The following is a 15,343-nucleotide window of genomic DNA, read 5'->3' as shown; positions in this document are numbered from 1 at the left end:
AAATTTTGATAGTACACTGTACATAATGTGGCATTTACAGTCTGTACAATGTAGCTGATGCACTAATCGATTGTTATCAGTGACTTCATAGGAGCAGTGGTTTTTTGGATCCCATCAGAAAGAGGGAATGAAGGTTCAGTGTTTGCACATGTCATGAGGAAAAATGCAGTTTTGTGCAAATCCATTGTACAGTAATGGATGGTCGTGTGATTCACAAACTACCAGTAGGTTTGTAGTTCCTCCATAACAATTGCACCTTGTGTGTGAATTGATATTATGGCAGCAAATGACAGAACTTATGAACAATTCCAGATTCATGTAGGCTTTGAAAGCTGAGTCACACTAACAGTTATGGTCTGAATGTTTGTTTTGATCAAATTCATTTTGCTTGACCCTTTGTAATGTACTGTACACTGTACATACAATTGTATACACTACAATGATATTATGTCACCATTGTAAAAGTACACTTTTAGAACAAAAAACAATTTTAGTTAACATCTTTTTGAAAGAAATCTCAACAACGATTTCTGTAGTTTGTTCATTAATTACTTCTAAAAGAAAGAAATTGCTCTGTTTATCCCTGAAAACCTCTTGTATAGAACAAAAAACAATTTTAGTTAACATCTTCTTGAAAGAAATCTCAACAACGATTTCTGTAGTTTGTTCATTAATTACTTCTAAAAGAAAGAAATTGCTCTGTTTATCCCTGAAAACCTCTTGTATGGAGATGTTGCATTCTCTCTGATAAAATGAATTGAAGACACCATTCTAAAAAGTTAAGCATGTGGGAACCCCCCTCCCCTTCCAAATGATATACAGCTGTATTTACTTATGCTTCATGTATGAAATATTGGACCTGGGTTGTGAATCATTCTGCAGACAATAAGTACAATGGTATAATGCCATTATTCACATAATGTACACTGTATGTGTAGATACTGCGTATTATTCCAACTTGCATTGAGCAGTGCATTTTGCAGTGCACCATTGTATCAGGGTTCACAGCAAGTCAGCTGTTACGGTCCATGTGTGCTTACAACCGTTCAGACCATCTGACCTGATGACCCCATGTGACTCTTTGTACTCCATTCAGTGATCCTGCCAGGCTCCATCAGACATGCACCACCACTCAGGATTATAGACTTAACCATTCATATCACATGATCATGTTTATGTCACCAAACTCAGTGTCTGACAAGTGTCTGAAAACACTCTGCAAGGACAGATTTGATTTGCTTGTGATGTCAGTTAACCCCCATTTTTTTTCCTTATAAATGTAGCTAATACACATGCCAGAGAACCCTTTGTTTGAACAGTACTAGTGTGGATGGAGAAGATGAGAAATAGCGTATTGACAGTGCAGAGACTCCAACTCTCCCGTTTTTGACGGGAGATCTCCTGCCGAAAGCCCATTTTTGCACAATCTCCCGTTCTCCCGTTTGAGATTTGATTTCTCCCGCCCTGGCTCTGTGTCTCCCGGTGGAAAGGATTTCTTACTTATTTCTATCGTATGTTGAAAAAATAAGCCTTAGATAGCACCGGAGAACATCTAGAATCCTAGGATCTTCGCGCTTCGCACACATTATCTTGGAGTGTCCCGTTTGCTAGGGGTTTCGGGCGGGAGAATCTCCAGATCAGAAGGTGCTTGGGGTTGGAGTCTCTGACAGTGTTGCACTTCATTCTTTTTTTCACCATTCATCTGTCTATTTGTAATGAAGATAGCTCTGATAGATACAACAAAGACACCAAAAGCAATTTTTGAATCTGTGAAATCCAGTGAATAGCTGTGTTATTGGCATGCAGGGCTCAGTGGGATTTCTATATAAATTCTCCATGAAACCAGGTGTATTGATCTGTCAAAATGATTATCATGTAGACAAGGTCTTCTTTTGAAGATAGGGTTTAAGCTGCTACTGTTAATATTGGTTGCATTGGTGTTTACAAACAAAGGAGGCAGCAATATTCAGTTTGCCATTGAGTACAGTTGTATAGCTCTTGACCTTTTTGTGAGAAGGAAAATGGTGGCAGCTTTGGTATTGCCTCACTTTGCCTCTGTAAAATGAAAGTACTGTGATGGTAAAGAAGACAGCAGTGTTCAGTTTGCTGACATTGAGTGGTATAATCATTGTATGTTGCCCTTTCTATGAGAAAGAAAATGGCAGTTTTTATGTTGTTTCACTTTGCCTTGTAGAAATTAAATTACTATAGATGATGTTACACCAGTCAGGATTGAGGAAATGTGATAAGTAAACTCCATTGTTCGTTGAAGTTGACTTTGCTTGAAAGTATAAACGTAAAGCAAATGGATTCAGTGGAAGTTTTACCAAATTTTTAAAACCTAATTATGATGTATTCGTACATACAGACTGTAAGAAGAAACTGTGATTATCAGTAGCACTCACTTAATGGTACATGTATGCAGTATACTGTATCATAGCATGCAAATTAGCTACATTGCATGTGTTCATTGGTTTGTTCATTCTCACTTTTCCCACTTGTCTTTATCAATAGATGAACAATCTGTCATTTGTCAAAAAGTGAGCTACCATCCCCCCCCCCCCAAGCTCACCATTGCTACATCATTACAATGTCCAAAATAATTTGATGTCAAGCATATCAAAAGCTTTTGCAGCATAGAAGAGTATGATATACATAGGGTTTTGCACTTTATAGATTTTTTTTTTTAGTTAACTAATAGCATACATAACTACTTATTGAACTCAGTCCATTTTAAAACCAAAACGATGTGCATATTTGTGTGGAAGAAAATGGTAGTCTTAGGAGGCCATGACATTTTCACCTCATTTACATTTTTTTTTTTTTTTTTTTACATGACTTATAGTTACCAGTATCACTGTTCTGGGAAAACACAAGAGGCTAGAAATTTGTGTTTCTTTTTTTGGTGATTTTGACAAATCTTTTACTGTACGTGTACATTTTATTTTACTATTCAATTTGAAAATAGAGAAGATTCTCATTCTAAATAAGCAATACATATTTAAGGGGTCAAAAATCTTGAGATGAAGTTTCAAAAAGATTTTGTTTCATTAAATACCTTACTTTGTACATGTATAAGCATCAACAATGAAGCATCAACTGTTCATCATTTCAATTGTAATGAGAATTAGATATTACATTGTATATATTTGCATGGAATTTACAGATTGTAGCTTCTTTATCATACAATGAATTACTGTAACACACCAAAAGATGCACTTGTATCATCTTTGAAAGCAGATCACAACACTATTGAAGTGTCCAACAAATTTTGGATCATTACAACAGTAACAGTTACATCAGGGAGGTGTATCCACCTCCCTGGTTACATGAAGCACCCACTGTGCATCATTTCAATTGTTATAAGAATACACTGTAAGATCCACTTATATGGAATGTAGCTTGTTATGCTGTAAGTTGTACACAATAAGTTACTGTAAGGCGCCATGAAATACATAAATGGGCAAGTGCAATGAATGGCTTACTTGCCCATTCAAAGTATTGGGGGCACTTGCTCAAATTTGTGTCTTACGTTTGGTTGTCTCTGTGATTCAGTGGTACGACGCACTGCGAGCGGTAGCCCGTCTACCATTTGGACTGCCCCGTGAGCTGCGCAAGGCAGTGTGGCTCAGTCTGGCCGACAAGCACATCAAGCACCTCAAGCTGGACTGGGAAAAGACGGTGCGGGTCGCCTTCAATGACCATTCCAACCCGGATGATGATAAGCTTGGAGTGCAGATTGTCAAGGTAAATCCCCCATAGTATGCCATGCCCTTGCCTGTTTTCTATGCAAGTCACTTGACCCAGCTTGTTCCTTTTTTTTCTGTCTACTCCTCTTTACTCTGTCTTTTTCATGATCAATTGAGGAAAACAAATCTATCATCACCTGTCCTAGAAATCAAAAATGCTTCTGGTTAGTCCCTTCATTTGTTGTATGCCTGCAGATATTGACAAAATTTACAACATGTATCAGAATAGCCCCCCCCCCCCAACAAAAAAAGAAAAAAAGAAAAAGAAAAAAAAGTTGCCTTCAGTGGTGGGTGGTACTGGCTAAAGCTTTCAGACCTTAATGTTTAAAAAACGAAAATTCAAGTGTTGGCATAGGAGATGTACTGTATGTAAACCAAGGTTAATGATTATGTTAATTCAATCATTTTTCTCAATCTATAAACTATTTTATTGTACATTGTAGTTATACTGCATGTGAATGTATGTACTGCTTTGAGAGTAAATTTGTTTGTTTGTTTCCGAATAGAGCTTTCATCAACCATCAGGTTATATTCATACTATTCATACTATTCATATGAACACTGCACTCACACTATGAAGCTCCCTTTGCTTTTGATACTGAGTGAATTCCAAATGAATAGATTGATATTACTGTGCGGTGTGGCATAATCCCAAGGTAGAAACCCAGTAAAATATATTCAGACATGAGTATTTTATTGATATTGTCTTGGTTGATCCATTGTCTATTCAAGAGGTGATTTCAAAGATGACAATATGATGTTATGAGAATAATGGTCAGTGTTCTTGTGACGAGATAAACCATCAAACCTGTTGCGACTTTGATGCCCAATTGTTTTTGCGGCACCTCTTACCAGGATCTACACCGTACCGGCTGCAGTGGGTTCTGCGGCCAGGGTGCGGAGGAAGACCGTGTGGTTCTCAAACGAGTCCTTCTGGCCTATGCCCGCTGGAACAAGTCCGTTGGATACTGCCAGGGCTTCAACGTGATTGCTGCCCTCATACTGGAGGTCATGGAGAGGATCGAGGACGATGCCCTAAAGGTGAGTTCCTCGCTCTAGTGCGCAGACAGGTGGTCAGTGGTCATCAGAGGGGTATACAAAACTGTTGGGCAGAAGGGTAGAATTCATTGGGATTGTAGGCACTCAGTAATCAAACTTTGTATAGAGCATGTCTAAATTAACAAGTGGTCATGTTGTGTCCTAATATTGTGGCTTATACGGTAAACTTACTACATCATGGAAAAATCTATGGTGCCAGGGCAATATATATGCAGTAAAACAGACCCTTCAGTCTTTAGACAGTTGGAAGTAATTGTGAGTATTTGAACCGTTCTTCAGGTGGCTCCCTGAACGCTGAAATGTCTCTTCATTATCCAACCTACAGTAGCTTTCACACGTACAGAGGGTGCTTAATTAGAAACATGATTCTTATGATGCATCACCTGAATCCTGTTTCGAATTAAGCATTCTTGCCGTGTGAATGCAAACTGGAATCACAGAGGGTGATGTGAATCGTAATTATACCCCCGCCAAACGAAGTTTGAAGGGGGTATATAGGAATCAGCGGACGGTCGGTCGGTCGGTCGGTCCGTTGCAAATCTTGCGTCACGAACTCCTCCACAGTTTTTGATCAATTTTTATGAAATTAGGTACAGATGTTCATCTGAATATGTTAATGTGCAAGACACATATTTCCGCAGTGGCAAAAAGTGCGTTGCCATGGTAACGGCATGTTATTGGTAAAATATAGGGCAAAATGCTTCATGGCAAAACTGCTTCATCAGTGTTCTTCCAATTCTCATGGAATTCATATTGAATGTTTGTCTTAGGATATAGGTCAGCATGACACATTTCTTGACAGTGACAAAAAGTATGTTGCCATGGTAACAGCTCACATATTATGAGCCAAAATGATGGAAAATTTTGTGTTGCAAACTACTTCCTCAGTTTTTGCCCAATTTCCATGAAACTTGGTACAGATGTGTGCCTTTGGTTGTAGATGTGCAAGACGCATTTTTCGACAGTACCCGAAAGTACGTTGCCATTGTAACGGCATATTAATGGCAGAAGATCAAGGAAAGATCTTGCGGATTTAACTACTTTCTCAGTTTTTTGACCAAAGCTTATGAAATGTGGCACACACCTTGATCTTGGTGGGAAGATGTGGAAGACATATTTTTCGGACGTGTCGGAAGCTGCGTTACCATGGTAACGGCATATAAATGGCAGAAGATCAAGGAAAGATCTTGCGGATTGAACTACTTCCTCTGTATTCGACTGAAGCTCATGAAATGTGGCACACACATTGGTCTTGGTGGGAAGATGTGCAAGACATATTTTTTGGACGTGTCGGAAGCTGCGTTGCCGTGGTAACGGCATATTAATGGCGGAAGATCAAGGAAAGATCTTGTGGATTGAACTACTTCCTCAGTTTTTGACAAAAGCTTATGAAATGTGGCACACACAATAGTCTTGGTGGCAAGATGTGCAAGACATATTTTTTGGACGTGTCGGAAGCTGCGTTGCCATGGTAACGGCATTTAGATGGCAGAAGATCAAGGAAAGATCATTCCTTGGGTAAGACTGTCGTCACGGGGCGGGGGTATTAATCACCTTAAGTGATATTTCTAGTTTTAATTGTGTTTGAAATCACGGTTCGGAGGTGTTTTTCAATCATGTTTCTCCAGAATTAAGCAGCAAAACAACTATATGAACATAATTGACCTCCAATCGTGCTTTGGAGCGGAGCTTACAGCGACTTTTCAATGACTTCTGTAGAAAGACCGCACTCCTCAAGTGCAGGCTCAAAGCAGGCTACCTATGGCTCAAGAGTTTATTGATTGAAACTTTGAAAGAGGCCAAACATTCTCTCCTCGCTCTGAAATTCAAAACTGCAGAATCCGAAAAGCCTTCCTCTGTCGTATGAACGAATGATGATTTGAATCACAATTGCAATCTTGTTTGTAATTCAGCATTCAAATTAAGCACTCTTGGTACATGTGAAAGCAAGGCAAGAGAGTATTTATAAAAGTCTCCCTCATTTGGGATTTGTACTATATACTTTTGTTCATTGATAAATGTCCCCCGATAGCTCTCTGAAACCTTGCGGATTTGAGTGTAGAAATGCTGGCAGGCCCGGAAGCTTCCATGAGATTCAGAATGGCTGTGCGATAGCATCATCAGTCCCATATGTTAGCTTTCTGTGGAATGGTGATTACAGCAACTCCATTTAAACTTCAGTCAGATGCATACTGATAAATTTACTGCATGATCAGATGTTCCTTTTATGTATCCAATATGTGGTGTGCCAAAGAATTTGGGAGTAGTACCCAAAATGATTCACTATTGAGCACTTTTCCCCCTATATGTGTGTGTTTTTCAATAGAATTTTAGTTGTGCCTTTGAAAAAGAAAGAAACATTATTTCTGCAATAGACAGTCCTCATTGAAATAAGTGACTTTTGATGATAATTCCATTATTGTTAATAAACTTAAAATCAGCTTTGAGGCTGGAATAACAAAGCAATGGAATAGGCCAATTAGATAAATGAGTGAGGAGGTTAAATGCAGACAGTTCCAGACAATGTCATCCATGAAAGAGAATGAGCTTTCTCATTCCAAATATCTTGTATTAATGTACATGTGAGCATGCATGTTTTTGTTATGCATTTGCTATTATGTCTGTAACAATAATTTAATGTACAACACTGTACATGCACTAGAACACAACAGCTTGAGAAGAGAGAAGAGTAGGGGACAGAAAGAAAAAGAGAAGAAAAAACAACCAAACAGATAGACAGAAATTGATGCACAGAATGAAGTGACAGATTGTTTATGCGAGCAGGAGCTTCATAGGGTGTGCTTAATTTGAATGCAAACACATCTACTGAATTCCCAGGGGAGGTGGCAGAGTTGAAATAATGGCAGAGTTGAAATAATGGCACAGTCCCTCGTATGAGAATTGGCATGCTGTAGCTCTGTAAGGTCATGTTTGTCACCTGTCTTTGTTAGTCAGTCCTTTTATGAATCCTGACAAGGGATGGCAATAAATCAGGGATGGGTAGCAGTGAAGAGTGATCAAGAATGAATGAAAGAGACACAAAGCATTGTAGCATGTGTGCCTAGACGGGACTCATTGTGCCCCCAGATTATTAAAGTGTATCCTTCATCGAGCAAGGCCTAGCACTAATCATTCCTCATTTTATTCCCACCCCCCCCCCCCAATCACCAAGATGCTGAAAGGAAGCTGAATAAACTGATGCCCTGGAGTCTCAATGTGTGCACACATTCAGTTGACATTATCCCTCCATGATAGAATAAGTTTGCTTACCCTTGAATGTCTTGGTTTGATAAAAAGCTTGGTGCTTCGTTGCACTGTCAAAATGACTGTGTCGTGGAATGCAAATAGTAACGCTGTCTCCTGATTGTTAGCTTTTTACTAGACAAGGAATTGCATGTGAATGTGCACAAGGTTGTAAGGTATGTTTGTTTTCACGTAGGGTGTTTGCAGATAATTTTGATTCCTTGTCGTTTGTTACCTCTACCAAGGAGGTTGTGTGATTGTTGGTGTTGGTTAGTCTGTTTGTCTGTCTGTCTGTTTGTTTTCAAAATCACTCAAAAAGTTGGGAACAGATTTGGATGATACTTAAAGGATCGGTTGACAATGACACACACAAAAAAAAAAAGAGAAAAAGAGATCAACAAATTTTGGTAGAGATTTGGATAGCTGTCTGGATCTCAGAGTTCCTTTTTTTTTTTTTTTTTTTAAAGGATTATCATTGGCAAATAGGATCAGTGAGTGAGGGAGTTCAAGCTGCACATATATTTGAGGTGTGCATATATACTCACACTGAGCGCACGCTCCAGGCACAGCTTGCAGATACTGTGAAAGTGGAAATTTTGTGTGTTGCACGCAAACAGAAGCTAGCGCAAAAATAAAATCACAAGAATATTTTTACATGCCAGATACGTCCCAGGAGTTAATGTTCTGATTTCACGGAATCAAAAACACACGAAACTTATCTTACCCCGCCAAGCGCGAAAAATCACTCGCACGAAAATATCCACTTTTATGGTAACTGCTTTATGAGATAGACTCTGCCGAGACACCACAGAAAGGCTTCTTTATCATTTGGGAATAAGGATAATTTCAGCATCTGTGTGAAATATTGTGGGATGAGCTAACTCCTTCAGTTCTAGGTGGGGTTGTTCATCACATTCAGTGATAGTTCTGGTTCAAAAATAAGGGAGATTTTCAATATTTGCGTATGGGTGGAAATGAGCTGCTTGGCGGAGGTCTACTCTCTCCAAGTGTTTTCCTTGTTTGCGGATGCTACATGACACTGGCCAAAAATGACACGTTTCTGAACTTCTGTGAAGGCCATACATGCTTTTCATGCTTTTCATATGAAACTAAAACATTTTGTCTGTACTCTGATGTTTTTTCCAAAACAAATATGTATCTTTTGAATAAAGTCACCGTATTGAATAGCTTTATTGTACTAACTAAACAACAAGTCCATTTACATTAATGTTGCAGCATTTAAGTGAGTGCTGAGTGCATACTTTTTTTTTCTTTTTCTTTTTATTATTATTTTTCTTTCTCTTTTTATTATTATTATTATTATTTTTTATTTTTTTTTATTTTTTTTATTTTTTTTTTTTTTTGGGGGGGGGGGGGGGCCTGCCAAAAAATTCCCTGTTTAAAACCAGAAGAAAAAAGTAACAATTATTTGAATGGCTACTTGCATGAGACAAGTTCCCCAGTAAGCAACTGGGCATTACAAAAGACATTTGTTCTGCTTGCAATATTAGGCATTTTTGAAAGTTCCTATTCTTATTATGTATCACAAACAAAAACACCCATTTCTGTTTACTTGCTTTACATTGAATTGCAGTTATCCCATTAAAGTTTAAAAAAAAGTAAATAAGGGAGTAGGAGCATTCTTGGAAGCTACCATACAATATACCTTGAAAGGTACTGTACACCTGCAGTATGTGCATGCATTGATAATCACCTTGTAGATGATTAGTGAATTCATTATTTTGTTTCTGCCTTTTTGTAGGGCAAATGAGTCTCATTAATTGTGCATTACATTCATGGTTATTAGTATTTTGCTAGTGTTACTCGCTATAACATTAATGCTATTTAAAGGGGCATTCCAGACGATTTTCATAATTTCACATCATGTAGTACATAAATCAACAGCTCCATGTATAGATTAGTGGAATTAATTGTGGTCCTTGAGCAGAGAAACCAATACTCTGAAAAATCTGAAACAAATTACACTGAACAGTGTTGATGACATTGGAGCCTCACATATTTCATAAATGTAACAGTGTAATTTTATTACAATTAGCGCTTGGTGACAAGTTCACCTATGTCGAATCTATGCATGCCTTCTTCTTTTGTTCTGCTTCCTTGAGCCCCAACTCATGCATTCTTATGGTGAGGCTGCCATGTCATAATCCTTGTTCGTTGCAATTTGTTATAAATTTTGAAAGCCTTCTTATTCCTCATCCCAATCACTATAAATTTTGAAACTCTGTACTCAACATAACTTATCATGATTGTTCAAATGACAAAGTTTGAAAATCATCCAGAGATCTTCTTTGAGGTGGTATGTGTAGGGAATAGTCTAATAGCAGATATCAGAAAAGTACTGCAGGGGAAATTTTCAGAAATTTTGAGGCTAAATTAAATTTAGGGTCATACAAACTGACGATGAAAAATGTTGGCAGGTCAGTAAAAATGGAATACTGTAGAGCAATTTGTCTTTGAACTGTGTGTGGAGTTTACTGTGATGATTTGCAATGGTATAATTTCACCACAGAAGAGCTGCGATTTCTGTCATGTAACTTCCACTCAAATTTTAGAGATCTGTGTTTGAATCACTCTTGAGATTGAAGCATCCCCCCTCCCTGGGATAGCCCTGATTCAGTCAACTATTTTGATTATTTGTACATAGGTGATGATCTTCCTGATAGACCACGTGCTGCCCGACAGCTACTTCGCCAACAATTTGAGGGCACTCTCCGTAGACATGGCCGTCTTCAGGGAGCTGCTTCACTTTAAGCTGCCTGAGCTGGCTCAGCATCTCGACAAACTGCAGAAGTCCGCTAATGACGGCTTGTCAGGTACAAACTCCTTTTCTCCTACATTGAATCTTCCAAATATTTCTGATAACCAGTCACCTTGATTTCAAATCAAACGAGATATTTAAACATTGTATTGTTAATTCTTTGGCATGTTTCTGACTGTTGCTTGCAATATCTGACCATATGATTGCATATTCCTTTTATTTTCGCTGATGATTTTCCTCGGTCTTCTGTTTTATGTTTGTTTTGTGATTTACAAAGTCTAGAGACCTGAATATTATTTGTAAACCTAGCAGACTTGGCTTCATTCTTCAAATGTTAGCTTGTAAAAGTATACACACTACAAATTGTATTTGCCAAAATGTTATAAATCTTTTGTGAAATGTGATACAGAGTTCTTAAGACAACTGCTGTCTGAGAGTGAACGTGAGGACTTTCGAGTGTGTTTCAAAACCTTCCCTTGTGGATAAAGTGTATTATAGAAATAATGAGATAACATTATAGAGATAACATTACTGAGGCCACAAGAAAGGTGGCAACCCCCATTTACCGTAACCAAGAGTGCTGTCAAATGGAGAGAAAGGTCCATTTTACAGGCAGCAGCCATGCTCTACATGCCGCCAATTTCTGTATCATTGCTGTAGTTGATGAGCATTGCTGCATTTACGAGTAGTAGGGGAATAGCGTGGTCTAAATATAGCTGCAGTCATGTCCTTGCTTTCATGAATTTATTATCGAAATGACATCAGTCAAGACAGCAAGTCATGTGATAATTGCTCACAAATGATGCCAATATTTCAGGGAAATGGGAATTTTTTATTCTCTCAATATTCAACAAGGAGGCAGATTGATATCGCAAAAATGAGGAGTGATACTATAACTTCTCAATGAAGAATTGAGTGATTGAGTCGTGCCACCTTCACAAAAAGAGATTACAGTGGCTTACACAGTGTTTACAAAATATGTGTATTGTACAATCATGCTATGAATATCACATACATAATATATTATATGTTAAATGGCACAAAACAAAAATTCATCAAAAATATAATCAACCATATAAACAAAGGGAGAAACAGTAATAGATCACAGTTTGAGCTCATTCTTCTGCAGGTACATGCGTCAAATGGAAACCATCACTCAACCCTCACAGCTCTCATTGTTCAAGAATTATGGTCATGTGATATTCTTATCGCATTACATGCTTACACTGTGCATGTATTGTCACACTATCATTTATTGGTGATGTTGTTTGTGGGTCCATGCAACAGGTAGCTACGAGCCTCCCCTGACCAACGTGTTTACCATGCAGTGGTTCCTCACCCTCTTTGCCACCTGCCTCCCCAAGAAGCTGGTCCTACGGGTATGGGACACCCTCTTCCTGGAGGGGTCCGAGGTCCTCCTCAGGGTGGCACTGGCCATCTGGGCCAAACTCTCACAGTAAGTTTAACAAATGTTTGAGTTTGTTTGTTTGTTTGTTTTTCCTTCAAAAAATGACACTTCAAAAGCCATACAAATTAAGATGAGCAGTGCTTTGAAGGGAAAAAAAAATATTGAAATACCTCCAGGCCTTTTCCTCAAAATCTGTCAAGAAATGAAGCTCAGATGAGCTATGATGAAAAGAAAGGGTCAGCAAGGTATAAGAGTCATCACCAAAGTAGCCATAGCCTCAGGTTAGTATGAATCTGCTTGAGGGAATTGTTGAATTTGATACTATTGATTTATTGCAGGTGGCGCTGATGTAAGTTGATTCAAAACTGGATAGAGTATCATAAAGAGAATGTGTGAAGCAGGAGTATGGAGAAGATGTGTGAGATGTTGCACATCACACATTATCTTAAACATATGTAAAGTATGAAGAAGATTCAGAGATAAGGGGCGTAACCATCCATGACTACAAACGTGAATAGCCAGTCCCTTACTGTATGTCACTGACATTCTTGTTTCAGGCCTCTTCTAGAGATCAAGAGTGCCGATGAGTTCTACAGCCAGATGGCGGTGCTCTGCAGTGAGATGCTCCAGAACCAACTCATCGATGGTGACGACCTTGTACAGGTGAGATCAAACCTGCACCTCCTTGATGCCCTTTATGTGTGCAAACTCCTAATGCAGGCTACTCTATCTCACTTGTTCAATTTGTGTGTTTGTTACTTTTTGCTACTGTATCTTAATGCATGCATTATTCAGAAGTAGCCCAATGAGACTTCTGTGTCTGCTTGTAGTGCTTGTATGAACATACAAAATTTGTCTGGATTTGGCAAGGTCAGTAACCAAAATGGGTTGCACAATAACTCATTAAGCATTACTTATTGTAATCAAATATGTGCAAGGAAAAAATGAAAAAAAAAACAACTTTGCAATGAATGATATGTATTTATGTGTTGTTGTTTTTTCTATCTCTTTCTTTCTGTGTTTGAGTAGGAGAATGGTTACTGCCTTTGGTAGCACTTGACTCCAAAAACTTATTTACGATGGAAAGTGCATTCTTTGTCATGCAAATAATCTTCCAGGGTCATCCCTCATATTCTCAAACAGCTTTTAGCAAGCTCGATAAATATCCTGCCTGAGTGAGTTTGCCAAATTTGAAAGGTTCAAGGAAGTCTTTCTGCAGCATGTGGAACAAAATCCACACAAAAACAAAACATAAACCACCATCTCAAAACAACAACACTAATCAAATCTACCAGCTAGAAAGTCTTTCGGGTGGATTAGTGGACTACCAGCATTCATACGCTAGACTCCTGAGCACAGTTCAAAGAGTCACTCCCGGTATTCATGAGCTTACTCATCAGGGTGTAATACCAGGTACTTGTTGTGTAAAAAGCAGTTTACAAGCAGAGCTGTCAACCAGACTGAACAGCATGTCATAACTATTGAGTGTGGACACATACCTATAATGTGGCATTTAATTGAGCATGTTTTAGAGATGCATACCTGTACTGCATTTAGGACATTATTCTGCCACTTTAGTTGTTAGTAGTGGGTGAGGAGGGGGGGAAGACAATTGAGTGTGGGGTAGAATCATCAGCTTTGTCTTTTTTTAACCCTACTTCAGAAGAATGAGACCAAGCACAACACGAACAAACCTATATACACCAACAGAGGATGTGTACAATAAAGTAAAGAAGCTTCATCCATAGTTGACCATGATTGCTGTGACATGACATGAGGGAGCTTAGAGTTCAATAATCTTTTCTTGAGGAAAAAATGATTTTGCGATTTTTTAGACAGTGGGGGAACTGATCCAAGACATGCAAATCAATCAGGTATTACAGTTGCTGTATGATAAGATGACTGCAGACAATATGAAATATGGACTATGATCTAAAGCAATTTCCTTGTAAATACCAATCTTTCATCATCATCATGAATCAAGGTTCTCGTGAACATGATTTTGAAAAATGAATGAAGTGCTTGCCTGTTTTCTCTGGTGATTTCCACTAACCATATCTACCCTTTGAATTGTGCTCCATGTGCTATTGCATTAGAGATAGGAGTGATAAGACAGACGTGTTTGCAAAAAAAACCATTGATGCGCTCACTCCTCATCAGATGAATGCAGTCATGCATTCAGGATGATGCATTCACTGCAGCAGTAATGCCACTGTAGAAGGGGTTGTTGTTGTGTTTTTTTGTTGGTATGTGATGTTCGGACAGTCTCTGCATGCATTGTTTGAATTGAAGATTCCCTGCACATGATTGATAACAGAATCAAACAAATGAACTGTCTAAAGCAAAAGCTTGCTTTCTTGCAGTACTGATAACATGATTATCTAGTATTTGATTAATCATTGCTGGGTAACAGCATCCTTAATTCCACTATATTCCATGAATATCTTAGGTACAGTGTAGGCTGTTCCATTCATTTTGATGATATAGCTGTGCTAATGGTACAGGTATACACTGAAGGACAGATAGTAAAAATATCTTAAAGGACAAGTTCACCTTCATAAACATAAGGATTGAGATAATGTAGGAATATTAGTAGAACACATCATTGAAAGTTTGAGGAAAATCAGACAATCCGTTCAAAAGTTATGAATTTTTCAAGTTTTTGTGCAGTACCCGCTGGATGAGAAGACTAGTGCAGTGTATGAATAACTTAGATGTCACATGCGTACAACAATATAAGGAAAATATAAAGAGAATTTCACAAAATTCCATCTTTTGAAAAAAGTACACATTCCCCTGACTCGTTACCGACAAATGTTATGGGCAATATTATTCCCCCTGCCTTTAGAAAGAGGAAAGTCAAGTGCTCTTTTATTATGCGAAAAAAGTGAAAATATGTTGAATTTTCTTTTACATTTTCTTTATACTGTTGTACGCATATGACTCACAAGCTGTAGTAGTCTCCTCATCCAGTGGTTCCAACACAAAAATTTAAACAATTCATAACTTTTGCATCGATTGTCCAATTTTCCTCAAACTTTCACTGATGTGTTCTACTAATATTGTTGCATTTTCTCAATCCATATGTTTATGAAGGTGAACTTG

The 15,343-nt window shown here is 38.2% G+C and overlaps 1 protein-coding gene across 1 annotated transcript in view; it reads left to right on the top strand.

Moving 5' to 3' along the window:
- Window positions 1–15,343, top strand: part of LOC139733967 (TBC1 domain family member 30-like) — a 33,203-nt gene that overhangs the window by 12,848 nt on the left and 5,012 nt on the right. Inside the window, exons 4-8 of the mRNA XM_071644780.1 lie at window positions 3,556–3,747; window positions 4,605–4,790; window positions 10,717–10,885; window positions 12,118–12,286; window positions 12,796–12,901. Coding sequence (XP_071500881.1) covers window positions 3,556–3,747; window positions 4,605–4,790; window positions 10,717–10,885; window positions 12,118–12,286; window positions 12,796–12,901 — 822 coding nt within the window. The remainder of the gene's footprint in view (window positions 1–3,555; window positions 3,748–4,604; window positions 4,791–10,716; window positions 10,886–12,117; window positions 12,287–12,795; window positions 12,902–15,343) is intronic.

Source organism: Diadema antillarum, unplaced genomic scaffold (genome assembly GCF_040938485.1).
Source record: "Diadema antillarum isolate AM-2024a unplaced genomic scaffold, OU_Dant_1.0 seq00000507_RagTag, whole genome shotgun sequence".
NCBI lineage: Eukaryota > Metazoa > Echinodermata > Echinoidea > Diadematoida > Diadematidae > Diadema > Diadema antillarum.
This window is presented reverse-complemented; position numbering and strand designations above follow the sequence as displayed.